The following is a 26,355-nucleotide window of genomic DNA, read 5'->3' on the forward strand; positions in this document are numbered from 1 at the left end:
CAGCAACATGGGGCATGAGGCAGGGTACACCTTGGGACATGGGACACCAGTTCTTGGCAGGCTAATCACACACACACACACACACACACACACACACACACACACACACACACACACACACACACACATAGTGGGCAATTTAGAATCACCTCTCCTCAATTCTCTTCGCTCCAATTTAGAGTCACTAGGTCACCTGAAACATGTGTTGGGACTGTGGGCCTCTGGCCTTTATCTTCATTTTTTGTTTCGGTGTTTGTCCAAAGTATTTGTCCAAATACATTCTTATATTGTTTTTTGTCTTATATTTGTCTTTCATTGATTTTTTTTATCATCGTCTTGTTTTCCTTCCTCCTAGTTTTGATTTGGTCATAGGTAATGAGGGGGTTGGGGGTTGCGGTGGCGCGGTGGCGCAATGGGTTGAACTGGGTCCTGCTCTCCAGCGTGTCTGGGGTTTGAGCCCTGCTTGGGGTGCCTTGTGATGGACTGGCGTCCCATCCTGGGCGTGTCCCCTCCCCCTCCAGCCTTTCGCCCTGCGTTGTCAGGTTAGGCTCTGGCTCCCCGTGATCCCGTATGGGACAAGCGGTTCAGACAATGTGTATGTGTGTATGTAATGAGTGGGTTCAGGGCAGGGTGACTGAGTTCATTTCATTTTTATCACATGCATGTCTATCTTTAAACCGCTAATTCAGAATGGACTGCCGGAGGAAACCCATTGAAAAATGGGGAGAACATGCAAATTCCAGATAAAATAAGCCACGTTCGATCCCGTGACCAAACCCGCAGCCCAGAAGCTGTGAGGCACCAGCGCTACCTGCCGTGCCGCCTCTCCTGACTGCGAATAGATGGACTGCCGAAGAAATTTCTCAATTATACACAACAGCAGTGTGCGTTTTTATATCGTGTGGAAAATACAAAGAAACACGAGCTTAAAAAAAACCTGGGTTTTTGACGCTTTCCTCATTTTAGCCAGTTACTAAACTTATTTTGTCATTTCGAAAGCGGCCTTGCCGTGCGAGCTCCGGCTCAGGCTCGCCGACACCCCCACGGCGATGCGAACCTGTATCCAGCAACGCCGAGGTGAAATGTCAGCTGCGCTCATCAATCGCGTTTGTGGAGCTCATTACCACCCGCTTTGCATCAGAAAAGAGTACAGCATCCTCCGCGCCGCGCTGAATGGCCCGGAATGGGAGTCGCAGTCATTAGGGGCAAAGGTGGATCCAGCCTCAGCTGAAGCTCCTTATTCACGGCTGAGCTCCTCCTGCGCCTTCAGGTAGGACCTGGCGAGGGCTACATTTATTGCAGGCGCTGCGTTTTTTCGGCAAGAACACCACGGCCTCCGGTTATGCGTGAAACTGTGTCTATTTGCGGACGCCTGTAATTATTTTTGCACTGTTGCTGACAAACTATTCGTTAAGAGAATGGCTCAGTGTTCCTGCCAAACGCCAAATTATTGGACGGCCGAAGATCTCAACAGCCTCGCTTTTCGCTGCGTGCTTTCCAGTAGCTTGCGAGATAAATATAAGAAATATATGTCATCTCATATATATTGGGCTGTAATTTAAGTCATTCATCCATCATATGAAATATATCACATAAAATGACTATTTTGTAAGACTATGTAATACCTCGTTCGCCCTGGTGCTGTTAAAATGTCTCTTCTATGCGTAGGAAGAGAACGTAGAGTTTTCATGTAGTCTTTCTAAGAGGATTTTTCGCAAATTATTACTATTTTACCAGCTGCCAGTGAAAATGTAGTGTTGTACCTGGTTCCTCAGGGACAGTCATGTGTATTATCCAGGTAAATGGCTGTTTTGATGTCTGCTTATTTGAATTCATCCTGCGGACTGCGGCTCATCTAACGAGTCGCTTTTGAACTGGCGGCTTATTTTGACAGTTCATTTAATTTTATGAAAGGAACCTTTGCTTCATGTTAAAGGATGAAGTAAATGTCACTTCAAGAGGGCACCAAATAAGCCTCGACTACATGGAGTAAATGAATTTCAGTTTATTTTTTTATTTTCTTCCAAGTCAGCCTTGACTGAAATAATTGAGGTAACTCTTAGTGGTGCAGTAGTGTTTTTTTTTTTTTTTTTAACCGCCATAAAGGGTCTCTTGCTGGAATCCGTTTGTCAGAAATGCATTTTTCGGACACAGAGCCACCCTTTTCTCATATACACATTATATAAAGCAGAATATATCAATCTGAAAAGTTTCTGGGTGTTTAATAAAAAAGGATGGTGCAGTCAGGCTGATGAGGGAGGGGCTTTTTTATTCCACAGTAACATGAGTGAAATATCATTGGGTCAAGATGCTTTGAGGTTTAATTTCAGTAACTTTGACCCTGGTGATGCTGTTCACTGCTGAATAGTAGCAAATTCAAATTCTCAAACTGAAGTTATATTTTGGAAAACACAGCGAACAATTAATTGATGCTGGGCATGAAACATAGCCATAATTTTAAGAGTTCCCTAAATTTACGCAAAATTATTACTCCATTTATATATATATATATATAAATATATATATTATTACTTATATATACAGTATACTTAGTTATCGCTGGTATTTAACAGTTTTGGCAGCTTAATAAGGACATCTGTAAAGTTTTGTGAGTCTGCGAAGATCAAGGGAAAAGTAAAAATCGCCAAGTGACCATTAAAGGTATTAAAAGCGCAACAACACAAAAAAAAAAAAAAAAAGAGAGAACTGAAGGAAGGAAAGAAAACCTCGCAAATTTTGGAGATATATCATCCGTCCTCCTCGCAGGAGCAGGGCAGACACTCTCCCACATGATGACACACACACACACACACACACACACACACACACACACACACACATACAGAGACACACGCGCGCGCGCGCGCTCTCCATCATGTCCCCCTGTAGGTACCAGCGCGCGCGGCGCAGCAGTGCGCAGAAGCCGTGCGGGGGAGAGGAAAGGAGCCGCGCAGCATCCTGCTCTTCATCCTTCGTCCTCCTCACCTGAAAACCGAGCCTCCGCTGGACCGCCGCGGGGCGGGGGAACGTGGACCGGACCGAACCGAACCGCACACGGATCCGTGGGAATCCACGCGTGCCTCCTCCGTGCGAGGAACCAGCGCGTGGGTGAGGGACGCCGTGACCAAAGCCGACTGCGCGCGATCGGGATCCCTTCCTGACCCACGCATGGACCCGCTGCGGCGAACCTGTCGTGCGTGATCATCGCCGCCGCCACCAACAGCACCATCATCATCATCATCATCCTCATCATCCTCATCATCGTTATCACCGTCGTGGGTCTCCAGCACCCAATGAAGACTCCGATCCCCTTGGCGAAGCCCTGAAGGTGCGCGCCTCCTTCCGCCTCCCCGAACCCACCTGGAATTGAAACCGCCGCCGCGAACCTGGCTTCAGATGCTCGGATGAGCTCGAGTCCCGGTGCCACGGCTCGCGCGCGTCGCACCGCCCGCACGTGTCCGACGGAGGACCCCCGATCGCCGGTCGTGATCCATGTCCATCACACACCTGTGCGTGCGCGTGTCGCCCCCCCGGACGTTCCGCCCTCACCTGTCGCCATCCTCTCGTCTTCTTGCGCACACGTAGACGCGCAATAACGGGAACGCGCGGCTTCCGACGGCTGAGAGGAGAGGGGGTTGCGTGTGGAGTCCTCCACGCCCGTATTATGTCTGCACTTCGAAAGAAATTTGGGGACGACTACCAGGTAGTGACCACCTCGTCGAGCGGCTCCGGGTTCAACCAGCCGGCGGCCGAGAAGAAGAAGAAGAGGCAGCGCTTCGTGGACAAGAACGGCCGATGCAACGTGCAGCACGGCAACCTGGGCGGGGAGACGAGCAGGTACCTGTCGGACCTCTTCACCACGCTGGTGGACCTCAAATGGCGCTGGAACCTCTTCATCTTCATCCTCACCTACACGGTGGCGTGGCTCTTCATGGCCTCCATGTGGTGGGTCATCGCCTACATCAGGGGGGACCTCAACAGGGCCCACGATGACAAGTACACGCCGTGCGTGGCCAACGTGTACAACTTCCCCTCGGCCTTCCTCTTCTTCATCGAGACGGAGGCCACCATCGGCTACGGCTACAGGTACATCACGGACAAGTGTCCCGAGGGCATCATCCTCTTCCTCTTCCAGTCCATCCTGGGCTCCATCGTGGACGCCTTCCTCATCGGCTGCATGTTCATCAAGATGTCCCAGCCCAAGAAGAGGGCCGAGACGCTCATGTTCAGCGAGCACGCGGCCATCTCCATGCGGGACGGCAAGCTGACCCTCATGTTCAGGGTGGGCAACCTGCGCAACAGCCACATGGTGTCTGCCCAGATCCGCTGCAAGCTGCTCAAAGTAAGGAAGCCGTCTCTCTCACCTGGCTAGAGCACCTGTCCGAGGACCCCCTCTCACCTCGCTCACCTGACTTATTTGACTTTCCTGAGTCACGTGACTCACCCGATTAGAATTGCTGCTCATGGGATGAGACTCAAAGCCCTCATGAGCTCATGGAGAGTCAGCATTACATTTACACATAACATAAAAACATGACACATGAAACATATTACATGACATGTAATTTACACAACAGAGAAATTATTCCGGTGTGAAATCTCAAATTCGACCGTTTCTTTGGTCAGATCATTATCAGAGCTATACCATCTTTGGTGAGATGATGATGATGATTATTGTTATGATTATTATTTATTTATTTACTTAATGTATTTCTGCTACTATTATTTAATTGCATTATTTAAAAATGCCTGGCTTCAATATTGTTATATTCTTATGAACATCATCATAATCATCGTCATTGTTTTAATAGAATTATTGATAAGAAATGATTGCCTTCACATGGAACTGATGAAAAAGTAAATCTCAGTTTTTTTATCAATGTGTCCTGCGTTGCAGTACTTAATGACAGTCCGTTGGAACTTGAGGGATGCGGTCGAGGTGCGGTGACACAGCGCGGGGATTTCTGTCATTTATTTATTGTTCTCTCCGGGGTCTTTATGTTATTAGCCCGCAGCATCATCTGCATGAGCCATAATTAGAAGAGAGGCCTATTCAGTGAACGCCCACAGCATCTGGGAAAATCTGCATTGCATGTGTTCGGAATCTCTTAATAACTCTGAACTCTGGAAGGATTTGCGTCCTCCTTTTATGCCGCGTGACTGACAGCTGACAGAATGTGAATAGGTGTCGACGGGGTTCCGTCGAGCGAGGTGCCCGCGCTCACATCTCCCTTCTCTGCACGCTCGTTCAGTCACGGCAGACGCCCGAGGGCGAGTTCCTCCCCCTGGACCAGCTGGAGTTGGACGTGGGCTTCAGGACCGGAGCCGATCAGCTCTTCCTCGTGTCGCCCCTCACAATCTGTCACGTGATCGACAGTCGCAGCCCCTTCTACGAACTCTCCCAGAGGTCCATGCAGACCGAGCAGTTTGAGATCGTCGTCATCCTCGAAGGGATTGTGGAGACCACAGGTGAGAGGGCGCACCCTGCCGCCGGGGCGGAGTGGACCGGCAGCTCATTTCCCATCATGTCATCGCTGTGTTTGCTGGGGTTTATTTTATCGCGACGAAAACCATCTCGGTCAACAGGCCCCTGTGGAAACCGAGACGACACATTAAGTATCTCCAACGCCGAGTGCAGGCCACATCTAAAGCAGTCTTCAGTTCAGCGCTCCCTCCACTGTCAACGTCCTTCGGCCTTTCCATGTCTTTTCACTCGACGCGGGCTCGTGGTCGCGGTGGCTCTGGATTTCGGTTTACCCCTGTGGGGCCTGCGCTTAAACCGCACCTTGAGAAATCCTGCTGCAAAACTTTGAATATTCCAGGTTTGCATCCTTAGCCAACCTCGAAAAATGCCTTTTGATCAGCGATTTGTTTCCACACGTTATCGCAGAGTCACATTTTTAATGCTGGTCCGAGCCAAACGGCCCAAACGCCGGAGTGTTTTTCAATGTATACACACTGCAGAATATTACATAAGACCACTAAATAATTTACACCACACGCTATTTGTGGCATTGTTATGTGCGGAATATTACGCCGAGAATTCGGAGGCCTCACACCGAACTGTGCTTTAAGACACCGTATCCACTTTGTTGATTGAATCGTCTATTTTCCTCGATAACGCAGCGAAACGACTTCTCCCCCCTCTCCGGCTTCATAAAGATAAGCCGCCCTTTTGCTTAGATGTCCCTTTAAGGCACAAGAAAGATTATGAAATAATCAGAAATTTCATTAAGTGTAATGTAATTTCTGCCGTCGCGGGTTTCCGCTGCGCCTCGCCGTCGCCGTGTATCCCGGCCGTAATCCGACTGTTATGAGGTAATCTTTCTCACTTGAAGGCCTGCAGAAATTTTGACTTGTGCCTTCTATTTATAGCTGCGCTCAGCGCAGCGACACTGAGCTGTTTAACCAAACTATGGATTAGGGCTTTCATCGAAGTCGACATGCCTGTTTGTCTACTTAAATAGAAATGCCGTGATGGAATAAATCAAGTGCGTTCTGCAAAGTGCCTCCAGACGTGGGGAGGGCGGTCGCTCTCGAAACGCATTCGCCGTAAAAACACAGTGCCGCTCACCTGAGCAGTGCATTATAAAGACGGTCTTATGTGCGTGCTTCATTGCAGGGTGTTTCTCTCAGATGTGCTAAAGCTGCTCAGCTCCGCATCTTTGGCTAACGGCATCTAATCAGTGGTGTGTACGCATGTGTGTGTGTGTGTGTGTGTGTGTGTGTGTGTGTGTGTGTGTGTGTGTGTGTGTGTGTGTGTGTGTGTGTGTGCGCGCGCTCGTATGCCGCCGCGGAGGAGATGCGGTTTGAGCTGGGATGCATACATTAGGTAAATGCAGCAGAGAATTGGCCGCACTGGGTGAAGCCCCGAGGACTCGGTCCCACGGTTACGCTGCACCGCTGAAGCTGGATGAAGCGCAGGGGGGTTGCCTGGCACCGCCGAGCCGATAACGCCGCAGCAGATCTCATAAATGACGGTTAGGACTGGTGCCGGCAGAAGATGTGCCTCTTTTTTTGGCCGCTGAATGTCAAAGGCCGAGGCTGTTATATTACATAAGTTGCGTGAGATGCGGGCTGGGAGACGGGCGGCCGGCTGAGCGCCACGTGAGACGTGGAGTGGAGTCTGAGACGTCACCTCGTCACCTGTGAAGAGCTCAGGGGTGCGACCTGAGTTTGCGGTCATGCTGGGACGGCAGGGTGGGGCAGCAAGGTGGTTTAGAGGGAAAGCTCCACGGCTTCCGGTTCGCAGGCTAGAAATCCGTTCCCATCTCCACCTGCGCTTCTTGGGGCTGCTCTGGTTTCCAGACACATGCTGTTACAGGAGAACTGATGCCCTTACTCTATGAGTGTCCTGGGGTAAACTGCACTTGAGCACTAGGTATAGCCCAAATTACACTTCATTCTTCCTGGTTCGCCTCACAGCCCAGAGTCTTTATTGATAAAGATAGGAGGATGGACATTTACCTGTTTTTTTACTCTTTTTTACTCTAAGGTCAGGTACCTCACGTTTATTTTTCACAGTAATCTCAGTGTCCTTATCATGTGAAATGGGGCTGATCTTAATTTTTCTTTAATTTTCAGAAGTACATATTTGGGTTGAATGTGTAGCAGTGAAGAAAGAGAAGAGGGATGGATAAAGTGTACATTAAAGGGATGAGCCCACCCACCCACTGGGTTTGACTGCACTGTAAAAACTGCCACGGAATTCGGTGAAAACGAAAGCTTTGGCTGCAGAACTAAGTGGAATACAGGGCCCACTAATACGAAAACAATGTATCGGTAAATCTGATCAACAGTCTCAGTCCCTGGATACTTTCAGTCTTGACTATTGTAACTCTGTTTCCATGGCAACCTTTTTTTTCCCCCACCGTGCTCGTTTAAGATCTCAACGCTGAGCACTTAAAATCTGTGTCCACTGCATGGGAATAGATACAGTACAAAGTCTTATGATTGGCACTGTTACGCTGGCATAACGTAACGCGATGTAACGGAAAGCGGTAATTATTCACGGCACTTCAGGGATGACTTTGTTTTAAGCCGCGAATGCTTAATAACGGTTTCATAATAACATTAAGCTTTTCGTCCCCAGATTTGCAGTGATTTGAGGAAACATCTAAATCAGGCCAGTTAATTTACTGCTCTAAAAACATACATGTTTGATGAGGACAAATTAATTTTATAGTAATTTAGTTAATTGGCTGATGTATGTCTATACTGATTGACTAACTGACTGACTGACTGACTGATTGATTGGTTGGTTGGGTGATTGATTGGATGGATGGATGGATGGATGGATGGAAGGAAGGATGTGCACGCACCAGTCGTAGCAGTTTCACAATCATTGACTTCAGGAACACTTGGTTGACGGGGAGCATGGTATGACACTTTCCGATTTCGTCATGGTCGGAAAAAGAAAACCTTTAAGTTTATGGGTGCGGTAGCTGCTAGGAAAATGGTTTCACTAAAAAGTTTAAAGCAGATATTTTAATATGTGCACTGGCAGGCCACAGAGTGCTTGTTAAAACTGAAACCCACCATGAGAGATATTCATGTATCAACAGAAACACAATATTTTTGTCTTCTTAGCATGTATATTTAGAAAGCAATAAGCGGAAGAACCCAAAGTCAGGTCCGACTGAAATGACAAAGAGGCACATCTGGCTAACTGAGATTTGACAATCGCGGTAATATTAGAGTGTAACTCTAGCAGAAGCTGAGCGACGGATACATGCAGCTCTTTCAAAGCCCACATTTAGAAAGCGGCAGGGAGAACGCCTCGAGAAGCCTCTTCGTTGGAAAATTTAGGCCGACACAATAAGCAGGCCGATCCATCTGTGTCAAATCACAGACAGAAAATTGCAATCATTTTCTTGCCAACTTTACAGATGTTCAATTACTAGCAATTGCACTGCAGCTTTCCAGCACAACCGGCACACTAATTACGGGCAACTAACCTGTAATTTCTTACTTAAATCCTTGTTTAATCTTCCTGTGAAATTGGCAGCGCCAGGCCTGTTGGGCGCGCAAAGAGAGGAAAGAGGCAAACAAACGGGCGCAAAACCGACACGCTTTTCCCCATCTTACATCAAACTCAAGTGGTTTGCGGCACAGCCGCTGGAGTTCTGCTCGGAGGAAATTATTCTCACGGTGGGAGAGTGCTGCCAACCCCTAATATTCTCTCATTTGCATAATATATTGCACTTGAGAAATTTAGTCGTACTTCTTCGTTTACTTTTCAAAGGCGCCTGGGAATGTATTCATGCATTAGTGTGAAATGAGCTTTGGGAGGGCGCCACGACTGGGGTTACCCAGAGTGTGATTTGAGACGCAAGAAGCGCTTTCAATCACAAAGACAAATGATGTTGTCTCCAAGGGTTCGTGGCCTTCATGACTTCTCCAATCAAACCTTCCGGTTTCGGTCGCACCAGCTGGACCTTCGCCGAATCCCAGAATAGATTCTTCTACTTACCAGAGGCACTTCTCCTTTCATGTGGGATGTGTTTGCTGGTGCGTTGAAAGAAGAGGGTTTGTGGGACATTTCTATTGAGTTCTGGTCTTAGATTTGCATTTAGATTTGGGTTCATGTGTGTCCTTACGGGTCTTGCCTACTCATTGGGTTCGTGTTCTTGCTTTGGATTCATATTCATTCTTACGGTTCATGTTCATGCTTTGGGTTATGTCCTTCTTTTGGGTCATGTATATTCTTTCGGTACCAAGTACACTTTGCACCAGGCATGGCCAACTGGGATGAGACCCTGAGGTCAGGCCAGGACCCACTGTATAGATTGTATCTCCCAGGTGGCCTGGGATCGGCTGGGGATCCCCCAGGTTGAGCTGGAGGAAGTTGCGAGGGACAGGGATGTCTGGGCTTCTCTGCTCTGCCTATTGCCACCGTGACCCTAGAAGGACAAGAGGTCAAGAAAATGGATGGATGGATGGATGGATGGATGGATGGATGGATGGATGGATGGTATTCTTTTGGGTCATGTCTACCCTTTTGAGTTTGTGTTCTTGATTTGCCTTCATGTTCATTCTTTGGGTTCATGTTCATCCTATTGGTTCGTGTTCATGTTCATGCTTTGGATTCATGTTCATTCTTTGGATTTGAATTTATCCTTTGCTTTTATATATATCCTTTTTTGGTTACTGTTCAGACTTCATGTTCATCTTCATGTCCATGTCATTCAGTTTTAGTGTGCATGCAGGAATGTCAAAAAAGATTACATCAGGCTGCAGCAGGAACTAAATAACCCCCCAAGTTGCTTTCACAGCCTCAACCCCTTTGCTGTTTAGCAACAACCACACACTTTATTTACAGAATCTTTGAAGTTTGCTTCAGAACCTTATTTTGGGCTGTTTAACTCCAGATGTGGGTTATTAATTTTGTGATGTTTTTTAAAGTGACATGTACCTGTAATAAGGGGATAGTTTTTTCCATTTCAGACTTATCAATTATTCATGCAGGTGTGCCTAAATTTCTGTTTCTATGAACTCCAAGCTATTTAGACGTTTTAGTTACTGAAGGCATGGTGTTTAATGGTAGTAATTTTAATTGTTTACTCTGTGTGTGTGTGTGTGTGTGTGTGTCAGAGCTTTGTCTTTTTGCAAGCAATGTTGGTGCAAGGCATTGTTTTAATAGGAAAGCTTTGGAATGAAATCTTCTATTGTTAATCTCTATTAAACGGCATTGTGTTGAAGAACTTTATTTTCCGAAGGTAATAGCCTTCTTGAGTTCCCATTCAGCAGAGTTCATATTCATATTCATTAAGACATACCGCATGGGCATTGATTACAAAAAGCTAAACAGATTTACAGTTTACAGTGAACGCATTCTTTAAGCTATTAATTAGTCAAACATTTTCAACTGTAAAACTAAATGATAACAATAACACTCGTTACCTGTGTACTGGTTACCCCGGCGGTGGAATCAGAGTGGTCCAGAAAATGAGTCACTGTCATCTGAAATCATCTCTGTGTTTTTTAATGAGGTGGAAAAGTTAGATAAGCAGGCTAATCGCCTCTTTCAGTGGCCAATATGAACAGACGCCTATGTTAGGCTCATGCCTCATGTTCGACTGTAGCTATATTTAACAGAACCCTTTCGGGCTCGCCGTTCTGCGTGCTTGGAGGACACGGGTTGGGGACGCATGTAATTTTATCCTCCGTATTTCCATGTGTCTGGCCACAGAGAGAGGATGCACAATGGCCTGCAGTCTGATTTACTATAGACAATAAGTGTTGCGCTCTACGGGGTCTACAACGTGGGGCTGAGGATGGGTTTCAGGGTGTCTGTGAAGTGCAGGCTTCGTTTAGAAATGACACTAAGCGAACAAAAGTGGAAAAAATAAAAACAATACCATGCTATTACTATCTTTAATGCGATTCTGTTGACGATAATTTTCAGTGCAACATTTTCTCCAGTTTATCAACATTTTTCTAGGATGGGCCCTTGTTTTCATCAGATTCTTAAAGGGGTTTGTGGCCTAGAAACAGTTAAGACCCTCTGGTTGATAGCTAGGTGAGCATGTCCCCATCTTCCGACGTTCTCTTTTTCGGTGACGCTCGGGTTCTCTCCCTCCGTTTCAGCTTCCTGCCAATTTTTCATGATTCACTGGGATTCGGTGGAAGGCACAATTTTCCACTTGTTGTGCCTGTGTGTGTGTGTGTGTGTGTGTGTGTGTGTGTGTGTGTGCCATCGTGCGTGCTTTACGGATAGACCTGTGTGGGCGGCTCTGCATTCCGACTGATTTTTATAAGTGCTATTTGTGTTCTTGTGTGCGCTGGAACATACATCGACATAAGTGTGAATCACACGCGTGTGAAGGATTTGTGAGAACAGCCGACAGGAGAAGAAGGGAGGGGGGGAAACAGTTTGTTTGTCTTAACCTTGTTTCATTAGCTCATGTCTGCTATTACATTCTCACGTGATAAATAAATAATAGCGTGTCTGTTTTCTCGGCGAGTTTCTCGTTCATTAGGCCCAGAGATCCTTAAGAAAAACACGGTTTTCCTCTGATACCGCTGCGTAATTCCGAGTTGTGTTGCCTTGTAAAACTCCGTTCCATGGCAGCCCTACATTTAAAACTATATTTATGGAAAGTATTGTTATGCAGGTGGTCCCTGACTTATGATGGGGTTACGTTCTGCGAAACCCATCATAAGTCAAAAATGCCTTTAATTCCCACCTCTGCGTGACAGACTGGGAGATGAGGATCGCTGCCGCTGCCCAGCATGGCGAAAGAGTGTCGCTCCGCATATTGCTTGCCCAGGAAAAAAAATCAAAATTCAAAATTCGAAGTACGGTTTCTACTGAATGTCTATCGCCAGCTCACCATCGTAAAGTCAAAAAAATCGTAAGTCGAAGCGTCGTAAATCGGGGCCCACCTATCCCTTCTTGATGTTAGGTGCCGTCGAGTCGATATCGACTCATGGAGACTCTATGAATAGTTGTCCTGAAAAGTGTCCTGTCTTCCTCCAACCGGCTAAGACTTGAAAGTGGGCCATCCATGGCTGTAGCGATTGTGTCGATCCAGCACATAGTATGCCTTCCTCTTCTGCGTTGACCTTCCACTTTGCCCAGCATGATGTCCCTTTCCATTGAGTGTCCTGTCCGCGTGATGTGTCCGAAGTCAGAGAGTTGAAGCCGCGTCGTCTGAGCTTCCAATGACATCTTTGGTTTGATCTGCTGCAACACCCACGCATTTGTTTTCTGGGCCGTCCAGGTAAACGCAGGATTCCTCGCTAGTACCATAGTTCAAGGGTGTCAGTTTTCTTCCTGTCCATCCTCTTGACTTTCCAACTCTCGCATCCGCATGACATGACTGAGAAGACCATGGCTTGAACTAGTCGAACTTTTGTATACAGAGTCACATCCCTGCACTTGAGAATTTTGTCCAAGCTTTACTGAAACTCTATGGATAGTAAAAGTTATGCTTTGAGGCCTCTGAAATTGACTTTTTCTTTCTGTCGAGTTTGGGTCAATTTGTTGACAGGTATTGCTCAGGTGTCTCAGAGCTCAGAGATTAACTTTGTGGTTGCACAGTTTTATCCTCATATCTGAACCCAGACCTGTGCGACCGGTATTGTATGGGTATCGTATGCGGTTCAGAATGAAACTTGTTTATATAATCCTGCAACACGAGACTGAAAGCATATATCTGTAGAATATAGAATACAGAATATAGAATATAAATCTGCAACACGCAACTGAAAGCATTAAAGTTGCCATTCTTGCCCTCTCCCACCAAAAATATTCTCATAATCTCAATTACATGTGGTAATGTCGTGCAATCATCTTTTCAAACGGGTCGTATATTGACATCCCTGTGTCTCCTTATAGGTTACAAATGGGTCTAATTTAAAAGTATATATTAGCTATTGAGAGGGAAAACCAGAGTTAAAAGACATGTTAAATGTGTACTCATAGGAGGACTTTCCTTCTGATGTTTATAGTCAAGTCAATGGAAATTTGAGCTAAGTAGCTCTTTTATGGACCGTTGCCTTGGATTTATTATATCAGCACAACAAAACTTTAGTGCAACAAAGCAGAATTCCCCAAACCAATTAACTTTTTAATGTTGTTTTCTAATGAGGGCATTCGAAATGGACTGACCCATGTGAGTCCTGTCGGAAGGAGAAGTTTGCAGGAACGTGCGGTCGGTGCCGTGTTGCTTCGAACCAGCATGGAGCTGGACGGTGCAGAGTTCTGCCAACAGTCTCGATCCCTCTTGGGAAATTTTTCTTCTTCTCCCCATCTAAAAACTTCCTGAAAATGAAACACTGATGGCACACTTTTGTGAATTAAACCGTGATATACTATACCACTACATTTATATGCCAAAGTAAAATGTGAAACGGATTAAAGACTCGGAATAGTTCAACCACAGTCCATCCTGTAGCACATTTTCCCATTACATTGTACTAAAAGCTATGCTTTCATTAAAGTGTGAAAGAAACAAAGTAAGCCGAGTGCTTGGACCTGCTGCCTTTGACTCAAAGGGCCTGGGTTCAAATCCCCCCTCCTGCTGTAGTACCCTTGCGCAATGTACTTAATCCAGAACTGACAGAGTAAAAATTACCCAGCTGCGTAAATGGATAACTAATTGTAATTTGCTTTGGTGAAAAACATCAGCTAACTGTATGAATGTAGATGAGAAAATTGGTGTAAGTCAATTAACAGTGTTTCAGTTGCTTTGGAGTGAAGCATCAGGTAGATGTGAATAGTGCTGTGTTGATTAATGACGGATGTGGCTAATTAACAATGTCTGATTTATTACTTTGTTTGAATTCAGGCAGAGGTGTGAAAGTCACCTTGCCTCTCATAATAAGCTCACTCCTCCTCTGGGAAGTTTTTGGGTTCAGGTTAGGTCAGCCAAAATCCATTGAAGAGGTTCGCTCAATATCTTCGGTGTTTAGCGGAGCTGCAGGGAAGTGCAAAGAGGTGTTAGGGTCTTTTCGGCGCAAGGCATGCTTGTCTTTGTCCTCTTTTCTAGCTAACTTTAAGGATGGCAGAAGAAATTTCTATCCAGGCAGCACAGCCCAGTTTAGTAGCTCCATGAACTATAGGTGATCTGTGCTATTATTAAAGCGTAATGAGTGATATCTTTAGCATTCTGTGTTCTGGGCCAGTTTGTTCATTGCCAGGGGTAGCATCATCAGTGTCTGCAAGTTGAATTTCCCTGAAGTTGGACGGTGATGGGAATAGAACTCTGGGTCACATAATGCTGAGGTTGGGTTGAGTGAAAACCCCCCAATCCCAGACCACTGAAAAATTCAAGCTAAGAAAAACCTGACCATATTGTAATTTAAAGGTCAGTTGGCCTAAACTGAAATATGCAGCGTCATAATTCCTTTCTGTCCTGGAATACGGGGAGTCCACCAGCCGCCTGGACTTGTTCAGACTCATCTGAAATGCTCGGCCATCAAAGCGAGAATGAGCTCCTAACCTGGACTGTCTGTATGTGTCTAAGCAAAGGGTTTCCAGCGGTGTGGGGGAGCGTGTGAGGAAAATGTCTGGAAACCTCCCACGAATTCTCCATTGCACGAGTCGCCCAACAGAAGCTCAAAATAACTGAGCGACCCCATCTACGGCGTGAAGCCATTACATTGTCTAGATAAAGAGAGCCGATTCAGAGGTTAAAGGCTGTAATTGTGCCTCTCTAGGGATTCCCCCCAATGCCCGTGGAAGATGATAATAAATCATTGTCAATAGTGACACAGGCGACGGTCTGTGACAAAGAACACATCCAGAGGAGCAGTCAATTATTAGACACGTGCGGTAATATTACGTGGGGCTGATTTTCCGGGCACAGATTAAGGCTCATCCTAGACGAAAGAGGATTTTCAACGGAGAATCCCTACTGACAGTGCAATGTAGTCCAGCGCCAGGCTTAATCTGTGCTGAGAAAACCTCCTCGGTGAGTTTTCAGATCATATTAATCAGAAGCGATGGTGCAACTTTTTTTCATATTCAGACTCTGTTGACGTCTGTGGCAGCTCCGTACAGTATTCCCAATGTTTCCCTTACTATTAGGGCGCCTTGCCATTCTGAAAAATGAAGTCTTGCTGCTTCTGATGGCATTTTTTGTGGAAATTTTAACTATATTGCCTCGGAGGGGCAAATTACAGCACGCTTTACAGAAGATACATTTATATTTACAGGTGGTCCCCGATTTACGATGGTTCGACTGCGATTTTTTTTCCACTTTACGATGGTGAGCTAGACGACTTTAAATTTGGATTTTTTTTCCCCGACAAGCGATACTTTCTCCTTTTTACTACTTTTTTTATGCTGGGCAGCGATAGCGATCCGCAGAGGTATGTATTAGGCGTATTAAATGCATTTTTGACTTACGATATTTTCAATTTATGATGGGTTTCGCAGAACGTAACCCCATCGTAAATCGGGGACCACCTGTATTTGGATTGCAATGATTTACCCAGTTATACTGTTGGGTAAGTTATTTATGTTTTGCTGGAGCAATTTTTAGGATAAACACCTTGCTCAAGGGTATTACAGCCAGAGGTTGGACTCAAACCTGTGTTCTTTGAGTGGGAGGTGGCACCACTAATCACGACACTACCTTCTGTGTCTTTTTCAACTAAACCTGTTCCAAAGACTAAGCTGAGAGACTGTAAAGATTCTCTCTGTGCTATAAAGATTTTATTTCTACCTCAAACTCAGAACCTGTAGCTTAGGAAGATCGGTACCCAGTCCATTAGGCCACCATGGGAGATACTATGGATAATGCCAGATTTACATTTGACACACCATGAGAGGTGACTCATTAGCAAGATAATTACTTGAATTAATCAAGAAAGAGTGAGGTAAGGTAGAAACCAGCACAGAAGACAGCCCTTGAGGAGGAGGGTCTCCCACCCCTTCTATACAACTCATATAAGTTTGATTAAAGAGGCTGATTTAATTGGCTTGGGGAAAGCCGAGCTGCATCACTGTTGATGTTAGTGCGAGAAGACAGAAAAAATTCCCGTTGGGATGTACCAACAGTTATAAAATTCACAGAGTACACGACGGGCTGTTTGACCCCCTGGGTCCGGGCACTTGGCACCATATCCTGGGATTGGAGGGCTGGGCAGGGGACGCCCACCCTAGACAAGAGCAAGAGGCGAGACGAGATGTGATTGAGGGAGACGTCCCTAGACTAGGCAGCGGAAGTGGTGCCGTGACCCGGTGGTCTGGGAGGCAAGTTCTGTAGGCATCAACTCAGGCTGGTTTGGTACTGCGGTACTGGAGGCTGGGGGGGTTACTGAGTATTAAAGGATGGGGCTGTCTATACGAATAGCATGAATAGACAAGGCAAAAAGCAACACACTTGAATTTGCGTCATCGCGGCAAAGGATGTGCGGAGAGGGCAGAGCTGCAGGGTCTTGTGTGGATTCTGTCTAAACCCGTCCACGGAGAAGAAGATTCACTCGGCTTTGAAGGCGTTTGCTGTATTAGCGTGGCGACGAAGCCCCTCGGAAGGCTGAAGATGCTTCGGCGGTTTGTGCTGCACCGGCGAAAGAGAATCGCTCCTGTGTGTTTGTCAGGCGCCTTTTCACAGTAAGCCCTGTTGCTCTCGGATAGTCGCTTGCTGAGGAGGGCGTTCTGAATCCCTGAAAGGAGCCCTGCTGGTTTCACGGCCAGCCCGCTCCTCACAATGCAGCGCTTGCCGAGGCGGGGGGTCTTCGCGGTCCTGCTCTCGCGGGGGGGCGGAGAAGGGGAGTTGGCGCACTGGTGTGTGTCTGCAATGTCGTCTAGAGCAACGCACCCGGGTGCGGTCGCTGCTGTGCCTATCGCAGCCCCCACCACTGCAGGCTGCCCAGGGGGCACTGAAGCGGCACAGAGCCAATGCCTAGTGATGGGGCAAAGTCAGCGATCGTCTCCATCCCCCTCGCCTGGCACAGCACGGAGACGAACTCGTCCATCGACCTCTCCATTGACTACCTCATTATAAGCAGCTTTATTTGCGTACAATTATCGGTTCCAGGAACCGGTTCTTTAAAAGGCACCGATCACGGAACTTGTAATTAAAATCCTTTACAGGGTATGCGAGGGGCATTCCTCGTAGTGATGGTAGAGGGGACACACTCTTGACAAGGTTTCTAATAACACTCACCAGGCCAATCTTGCACACAGAGTGGGTGTGACAGGGCGAAATCTATACTTACTCTCACAGAACAGTGAATCACTGGAACTGGGATGAAAATTGGATGGGATTTGCATAGTTTTATTTCCATTTTAGCAGCGCTATATTTGGAAAGTGTTTTTTCTCCCACATTATGTTTGACAGTGCATAACAAATATGAATATTATTTAAAAAAAACACATACACAAATGGCGCTACGGATCCAGATAAATGCAGAGGTTCTGTTTTTTTCCCTTTAGAAATTTAATTCAACACGCTTTATGAGGTCTGCTGCATTCCAAAGGGGTAAAGAAGAGGAGGGCAGGGAGGATAGCCGAACGTACCCTCGAAAGTGTTTCGCTGGGCAAGGTTTTGTGGATTTAACAGAAAATGGATTTGCTGAGAAGAAACCGTTCTCCGGTTTACACCGAAAAGCCCATCGTCATGGGAACCTTCACGAGATATTTCTGCGTCATATTGTTTATTGCACACTTCATGTTCTGTAGTACATACATATATTTACAGGGGAGACACAATAACAAGCATCTAACAATATATTCACATCAAGTACCTAAGAAGGATTAGGGCCATTTTTTGCCTTTCGAATACCTTCAGTCCTTCTTGGAATGTTTTCATAAAAGTCATGAAGTGTGTCCAGTGGGTTATTTCACCATTCTTCAAGGGGAGGCCATGGAAGGTCTTGAATTTGTTTAGCGGTTTGTGTGAGGGCATTGTCATTCTGGAATAGAGGAACGTCACATGGGAACATTTTCTGCGCTATAGGGTGCACCTGGTTCTCCCCCTATTTCTTGGCCATCATAGTCCGTGTGGAGAAATCATCGAGCCCAACGAATCCCACACGGGATCTGCCTGTACCACTAGGGAGCCCCCAGCCGTGTTTGATAGTTGGCAACAGGTATTGTGATTTGAAGGCACCACTTGGGTTTCTCCGAGCATGAACCCATCTGGCTGTAGGAAGCAGGGTGAAAGATGTTGATGTCGGTCTTTGTGCTTTGACCTTGGAAACAAGTTGTCACGCCCTCCTTGGCGCATTGAGGATCACCTGCAGCAGATCAGGGAGCGACCGAATAAAAGGGTGGTTCGGAGCACATTCAAACGCGGAACCTTGTTCAGCCTTTGGTCATCGCTCTAGTGTGCTCCTTGAATCCTTACCTTTCCTGTTTCCACCCGTCCTCAACCCTGTTCTCCCGTCTCCTTTCCCTTCTCTCTCTGGACCTCACGGCTTCCACGAACTCCTGCTTGTCTCAGGGATTACGGCTTTCGGATTGTCCCTCCGGTAACGTTTGTACATCGGCGACCCTCGACTTGTCTTGCGACCACGGTTTTTGGATTCCCCTTTTGAACCCCGACGCTCCACGCTTGGGTCCAACGACTTCCTTCCGTTGTGACACCATGACACAAGTGGTTTCCAAATGGCAGCTTCTTTGTTAGTTGACTCATATTGCTCTGAAAACTCATGTCAAAGTGTTAATTGTTAGACCTCTTTTATATCCCAACCTAATATGACTCACCTTTGCAGCTGCCTTTGGAATAATTGTTTCAGATTTTAACATCTTTTCATTCTGTGTGGGGTGTTTGGATGTTAATACAAATCAAAGCAACCCCCTACTTGTATAACAGTGGAATATGTTTAAACTTTAGCTTTTTCATCTCAGTCTATTTATCACTGGACTCTTACAGCATCAACAATTTCACAACAATTTTGGGGACGGCTGTAGCATGGTGGTTCCAACTATTGGCTTTGGATCTGAAGGTCGCGGGATTGATTCCCACCTCCAGCTGCAGTACCCTTACCCTGAATTGCTCCTGTAAAAAAAAAAAAAAAAAATTACCCAGCTGTACACACACACAGAGTCTGAAACCGCCTCTCCCGAGCAGGGTAGCGGTGAACCAGAGCCTAACCGGCAACACAAGGCACAGCTGTATAACTGGGTAATTGTAATACAAAATAATTACAAGCACCTTAACACTTTGGAGAAAAGCATCAGCTAAATGAATAAATGTAAATATGATGTTTTTGTTGTTTTTCTCCACCCCTTTATGTTTTCCCCATTTTTTCTGAAGTTCTTCCATTTTTACTAAAGTTCTAGGAGTTGAACGAGCAACAAGAACTCTAGATAACAAGTTCACAAGTACAGCAAGTTCATTTGACTGTGTTATGGAGCTGTTGGGGGTGATGATGGAGGTGTTAATGGGCTGCTCCCCCCCCATCACCCATACCTGGGGTGAGCCTACGTGACTTGATATACCTGAGGTGATCACGCAGGTGCCGAGAAGGTGGATGGTTCGTGGGAAGGTCACGTGTTCCGCTGCACCGGAAGCCTGTGCTGCCTCTATACTTTCCATCTCCACGATGCCACAACAGCAATGGAGGTGCGACACTCCTGGGTTGTAGCACAGACATAAATATAGATGAGAACGGTTAGTTATTCCATGGTTTGCTCTTCTTTTAATAACTTCACCTTGTTTCATAGGCAGTCGATTCTTGATGTACTGCTAGACTTCAAATGACATTACTTACTTACTTATGCCTACTACTCCTCTTGGGGCATAGGCCGTCAACAAGGGCTCTCCAGGCATCTCTGTCCTGGCCCAATTTTTCCAGTTTTCCCCAGGTGTGGCCCATCCTCTTGGTTTCTGCATCCAGGTGGCGTCACCACGTGTTTTTCGGCCGGCCTCGCTTCCTCTTGCCTTGGGGGTTCCACGTGAGGGCTCTTCTTGTAGTGTTTGAAGCTGGCTTTAGCAGGGTATGGCCGATCCATCGCCAGCGTCCAAATGACATTACAGCAGTGGCTTTTTACGTAATAGCTGACATACAGATGCTCCTCGACTTACGATGGTTCGGCTTACGATTTTTTGACTTTACGATGGTGCGCTAGCAATACGTGTTCGGTAAAAGTCGTACTTTGAATTTTTATTTTCTCGCAGGCAAGCAATATACGGTACGATACTTTCTCGCGATGTTGGGCAGCGGCAGCGATCCGCATCTCCCAGTCTGCCACACGGTCGCTACTGTATACAACCGATACTCTACAATGTTGTGTGTTGCCAGAGTTTTTTTGGATACCCCCCTGTATCTACGTTGTATTTTGGCCTCCATCATGTGTATGAAACACCCACCTGAGTCTCCTGCTGCTGGTGAGAAGAAGAAGAGGAAGACGATTACTCTTGAGGAGAAACTCAAGATAATTGCCCAGGATGAAGACAGCAAGCCTATAATGGCCATCGCACGTGAACTTGGACTTTCGCGATCGACGATCTCGACCATCTCAAAGGATAAGAAGCGATGGAGTTTGGTAGGTTAGGTGTGTTAAATGCAATTTCGACTTACGATATTTTCGACTTACGATGGGTTTATCGGAACGTAACCCCATCGTAAGCCGGGGTCCATCTGTATATTTCGTAATCATTAGAACTTTTGGGAACGGGATCTGCGGCCTTGCTCAGTAAACTAAAAGTCACCGAAACATCTGCTGTTCCAAAACAAGGGTGGCTCTCAGTTGCATGATAACAATGGCAGCGGGCACCTTGTCTTCCAGAGGCATGTTTATATGAGTTCGTGTCGCCGCCGAGTTGCAAGAGGCTTCCCGGCTGCCCTCATCCAGGCTTCGCCTGTTCTCTTTGCAGTTTGCATACTGACTACGCCGTCTAATCCACACTGAAGCATGACAATGAAACAATACCCCGCACACGTTGCCCCTGCTCTGTCTGAATCCAGCGTTGCGTTAATATCCTTGCTTTGGGGGCTATGAGCGCACCCCCCCACACCCCCCTTGCTCGCCCCACCCACAGCATTCCACCCACACAAGTGTGTTTCTGCATCATTTCTCTCAACAGAACGCTCTCTCCCTCTCTGTTACCAACCCACTACCTCTGCATCTCCCATTGCACGAAATGTTTATTCAAACAATGCAGACAGAGGATTCCAGGAGTATCAATAAGTGAATTTGTTGCACATTAATGACACGTGCAGTTCGTGGAATTTCTTTTCTCTGCAGAATCGTGCTGACGAGCAGGGCGCTGAAAGCCATACTATATTTTTCTTTTGTCTTGATAATGGTCACCATAGAAACTGGGATATAAATTGTCACCGAGATATAAATTGTCTGCAAACTGTCAGTTTTAAAGCAAAATTGCTAAATGAAATCCTTTTTTTTTTTCCGTTATTGTGGAAACACTTCTGTTGGAGTACTTTTTAGTTCTTTGGTTTTTAGTTTTCAGCTTATTTAACCATAAAAGATGTCAGATTGTAAACGTGCATTTCAGTGTGACTCGTATTCAGTCTTTTAGCTGGAGCTCGTGTTTAGATCTAGTTTTTTTTCTTTCTCTTTTTTGTGCCTTGCGTGATTTTTCCGGAATTTTCTTTTTTATCTCACTTGCATCACAATGATTATTTGTTACAGACCAGACCCGTTGCAACCCTTTACTGACTGGCATGGGCTTTTCATCCATTTGCATACAGACTGTGTCCAAACTCAGCGAGATGGTCGCCCCACACTGGAGTCCAGTTATGTTTGTGAGGAGTGTGTCAGAAGTACTCTTTTCTACGGTGACGCAGCAGAGCCTCACAGTTCTTGGGTGGTGGATTTGCATGGGGGTTCAATCACCATTCACTTCTCCATTGGATGCTCTCCATGTGTTTGCATTTCTTTCCATCGGGTGCTCTGGTTTCCTCCCACAGTCCAGAGACATGTGTTTTCAGATAACCTGGTGACTCTTCCCCTTGCATGTGTGTGTTAGTGAATGAGTGTGTGATTTGCCCTGTGATGGACTGGTGTCCCGTCTAGGGTGTACTCTGCCTCACATCCTATGCTTCTGGGATGGGCTCTGAACCACCATTACCCTGCATTGGACAAGCAGTTATAGTTAATGAATTAATTAATTTTTCTTAAGTTGGAATTTACAAGTTTGTCCCTCTTGAAAACTAGGCTGCCCATCTGTCAAAGATCTGAAGACCCAAGTTATTACATAAGTCATGACCAGTTTGTCCAATGAAGGACATTTGAACTTTTCACTTTTATGTCATCGTCTCATCAAGAAGCTGTATGTGGAGCGAGAACCAGGAACGTGAAGGTGATTGTCAGGCACTCAAATGGACCCCAGTGTCCTCGCACCCTTTACCCCGTTTGACAAGACCGTCCAATGCTCTAACCTGGAACTGCTTGCGTAGAGGTCACTCGATGGACCTGAAGGCCCCGTACTCATCACGTGGACTGCCCTTCATCAGGCTGAAGCATCCTGGGGGCTTAGTTGTCCGTGGTCAGTGCTTGATTTCACGCGTGTAACACAGAATACGGAATTTTGCATTTGCCTGGGGGCTCTGTCAGTACCATCAAGAAGAATGTCCTAACAGCCTCAGTGTTTTGTGTGTGTGTGTGTGTGTGTGTGTGCCTGTGTGTCCAAACTTGTTTTGTTGCCATACATCGGTGGACCTTTGTCATCCTTATCCCAGCAACAGGAACCTATTGTGTCCTTCTCTGTCAGCACAAGATGTTGATTCTTGACAGCATCGCCATTGAGTGCCATCAAGTCAATGTCAATGTCAACTCTTAGCGCTCAGATACATAGGGTCTCTTGAAACTTTTGACCTCCACTTGTGTCCGTGCCATTAAAACAGGCACATCCGTTGTTGAACGGACTTAGTCCATCCATGTAGTTGCTGGTCATCCTTTTCTTCTTTTACCGTCATCAGCTTTCCAATGTGTCACAATCTTTTCGAGGGAATCCGATTTTTGCAGGATGTATCTAAAGTTTGACAACCTTCATCTCATTATTTGAGTTTAGTGTTGCATTCCCATATCCTATTTGGCTGTAACTGTGAGAAACATGGATAGAAAGTACAGTACCAGGGTGGATCCACTGTGGTGGTGAAAACATCAGTACAACCGGAACGCGAAGCAGCCAGCGGTGAGCTCCGGCTCCAGGTTCCCTCCAAGCCTCATTGTGGCTGTATCTCCCCATGACTAACGCCAGGTTCAGAGACCCTCAAAACACCACTAAGCTTACAGAAATACCTGCAGGACCACCAGGAAGTACTCCTGAGGTTTTTAACCCTGCAGTAACTGTGATGGAACTTGCAGTCCCCAGAGATCCCCTGCATGTGGGCAGTGGCAGCATATTTTTATATCATCGGGGCAGGACATGTTCCAGGCAAGAGACTCTGGAGAAAAACTGACCCCCCCAGTCTTTGTAAGTGCTGATGTCCCTTCCAACAATAGACATCAAGGAGATTAATATTTATTCATTTGGCAAAGACTTTTTCTCAAAAACGATGGTCAATTCAGAGTAAACGAAAGCGCACACAACAACACGCAGTGTTTTTACATACACACGATTATTGAAGCACAACTTGTCACGTCCTCTGCTGTCACAGCACATATTTCAGTATAGAAGTGACATAGCAATAGGGAAATGGGTGGGGGGAGAGCAGCAGCTGGTGAGGCACTAACTTACAAAGGTTTGAGGAGCTCTGAAGGGAAATATAGGGTCCAGAAGACATGAGGGATTCAGCAGCTCCGAGAGACTGAGGGAGTTTGTTCTGCCACATCAGGGCCAAAACATTCATTTCGTCCTTTCCAATCAAGCAGTGTTTCCTGAGGTCCACTGGTCATAACTGTTGGAGAAGTGTGTGTTTCAATGGAAATGTCAGGTGAGAGCAGGGTCAGGTGGCCTACGGTGCTGTTAAAATTTCACCTTGTTTCCTGCTCATTTAATTGCTTTACCACCGACCAGCCTGGTGCTTCTGAGCTGTAGGGAACCACTGGTCTCAGCTGACTCCCGGCCGTATGTTTGGTTCCTCTGAAACGACCCAGCTCTGGATCACTTCTCACCGGATGTGGACTCGTGACAAGGTGATCTCAGGAGGAAATCCCGTTGCAGACCTGCTGCAGTGTGGCCAAGAGAGGCGCTAACCTTGCATCCACCGGCCATTTGTGCACAATGAGCTCATTGGGGAAATATCTGCATCAATGAACGGGTGTTGTACCAATACTATATTCCACAAGTATTCATTTTATACTTTATCCTGAGATGAACTGGTGTCCCATCCAGGATGTTTGTGCCCAGTGATTCTGGGAAAGGCTCCAGACTGCCGTGACCCTGATCAAGGCGAACGGTTATTGAAAATGAATGGATGGATTATTTTATACTTGATATTATTTATCATAGGGGCGCAGTGGTGCAGTGGGTTTGGCCGAGTCCTGCTCTCTGGTGGGTCTGGGGTTCGAGTCCTGCTTGAGGTGCCCTGCGGTGGACTGGCGTCCCATCCTAGGGGTGTCCCCTCCCCCTCCAGCCTTGTGCCCTGTGTTGCCGGGTTGGGCTCCGGTTCGCTGCAACCCTGCTTGGGAGAAGTAGCTTCAGACAGCGTGTGTGTGTGTGTGTGTGTGTGTGTGTGTGTCTATTTTCTATTTACTGATTTTATACATATCAATGTAGCGTACTACGTTATACATGTCAGAGCATTGGCACTGCAGCAGAATTAGATTCCACCAAGCACTGCTGTGTTGTAACAAAGTTTCAGTAGTACATCATGACTCATAGCAGGGTGTTTAAATAAATATGTTTGGAATAAAAGCATTCGGTTGGAATATAAATAATGCAAATAATAATGTAGCTTTTCTTGCGGCGGGGCGGGACGAGGAGGCCCGAGACAAAGAGGACGAGACCTGACGCTGCCGCAGACATTTGTACGCCAAGAGTTTTTGGCAGAGGACCCCATCGACATCATAATTAAACAGTCTGTGCCGTAAACACCGGGGGCACAAAGTTACGTCTACCAGGCCGTTCCGATCGCACGTGGGAGTGCTAATCTGGGCTTCGCCGTTGACGCCGCTTTGTCCGCTCGGCGTTGTTCGAAAGTGGCCGCGGCCTCGATATAGGCTAGGTTTGTATGTTGGAGCAGATAGATTTGGTTCCCATAGAAACACACACTTCCAGTCAGGTATGACTTTCGGTGATTATATAAGCCTGCATCGGAACACTGACAGCGCACCAGTAATTTCAGTTTTTTACTCTAATGACAACAGTTTATTACAGCGGTTGATTACATTTCCCCTCGTTCGTTTGCGCAACAAGGTTTAATTTATTCGCGCAAAGTGAGTCCTGAAATGCGATGCGACGTGATGCGAATGCTGCGAGTTCGAGGCTCCGCGGCGCTTCTCTGCGCGTGGATCGGCCTTCGGCTTCACGCCGGGGGAGGGGATCGGCCTTCCGGGATCTCGTGAGGAACCTGAACCGACAGGACGGAAGAGAATCGAGCATGGAGCTCAGCACCTGGTTTGTTTGGCATACAGGTACACGTGGCGGTTTGGGATCGGGGCTCCAGCGCGAGGGTTACAGGTTCAGATCCCAGGAACTTTAATGGACGTTATGCCCTTCGCGCACATGGGCCGCCCGAGTAGCGTAGCAAAGTTATTAATAATTTGCTAAGCAAATGCTTTTATACAACTCAAGCCCACTTAGTTTTTAAATTTTATTTATATATACAGCAATTTTTCTCTCTTTTTTTTCTTTTTTTACTGGATTCATGCAGTTAACCTTTCTCCGGAGTGGATCATTAGCATCACCCATCTGGACTTCTGGAAAGCCTGTGCTCAATTAAGCATATTCAGTTGTTTAACTAAACGGCTATTTGAAACTGCCAGCTGTATATTTAGTATAAATGCTAAATTATAAGCAGTGTGTTGCCTGGAAGAAGGACTCTGAC

General features: G+C 46.4%; 1 protein-coding gene across 1 annotated transcript in view; it reads left to right on the forward strand.

Moving 5' to 3' along the window:
• The first annotated feature begins 3,383 nt into the window (after nt 1–3,383).
• Nucleotides 3,384–26,355, forward strand: part of LOC108928907 (G protein-activated inward rectifier potassium channel 1-like) — a 28,417-nt gene continuing 5,445 nt past the window's right edge. The window contains exons 1-2 of the mRNA XM_029257990.1: nt 3,384–4,342; nt 5,253–5,469. Of these exons, the coding sequence (XP_029113823.1) occupies nt 3,665–4,342; nt 5,253–5,469 (895 nt within the window). The 5' untranslated portion in view covers nt 3,384–3,664. The remainder of the gene's footprint in view (nt 4,343–5,252; nt 5,470–26,355) is intronic.

This window comes from Scleropages formosus, chromosome 14, assembly GCF_900964775.1.
Source record: "Scleropages formosus chromosome 14, fSclFor1.1, whole genome shotgun sequence".
NCBI classification, from domain to species: Eukaryota; Metazoa; Chordata; class Actinopteri; order Osteoglossiformes; family Osteoglossidae; genus Scleropages; species Scleropages formosus.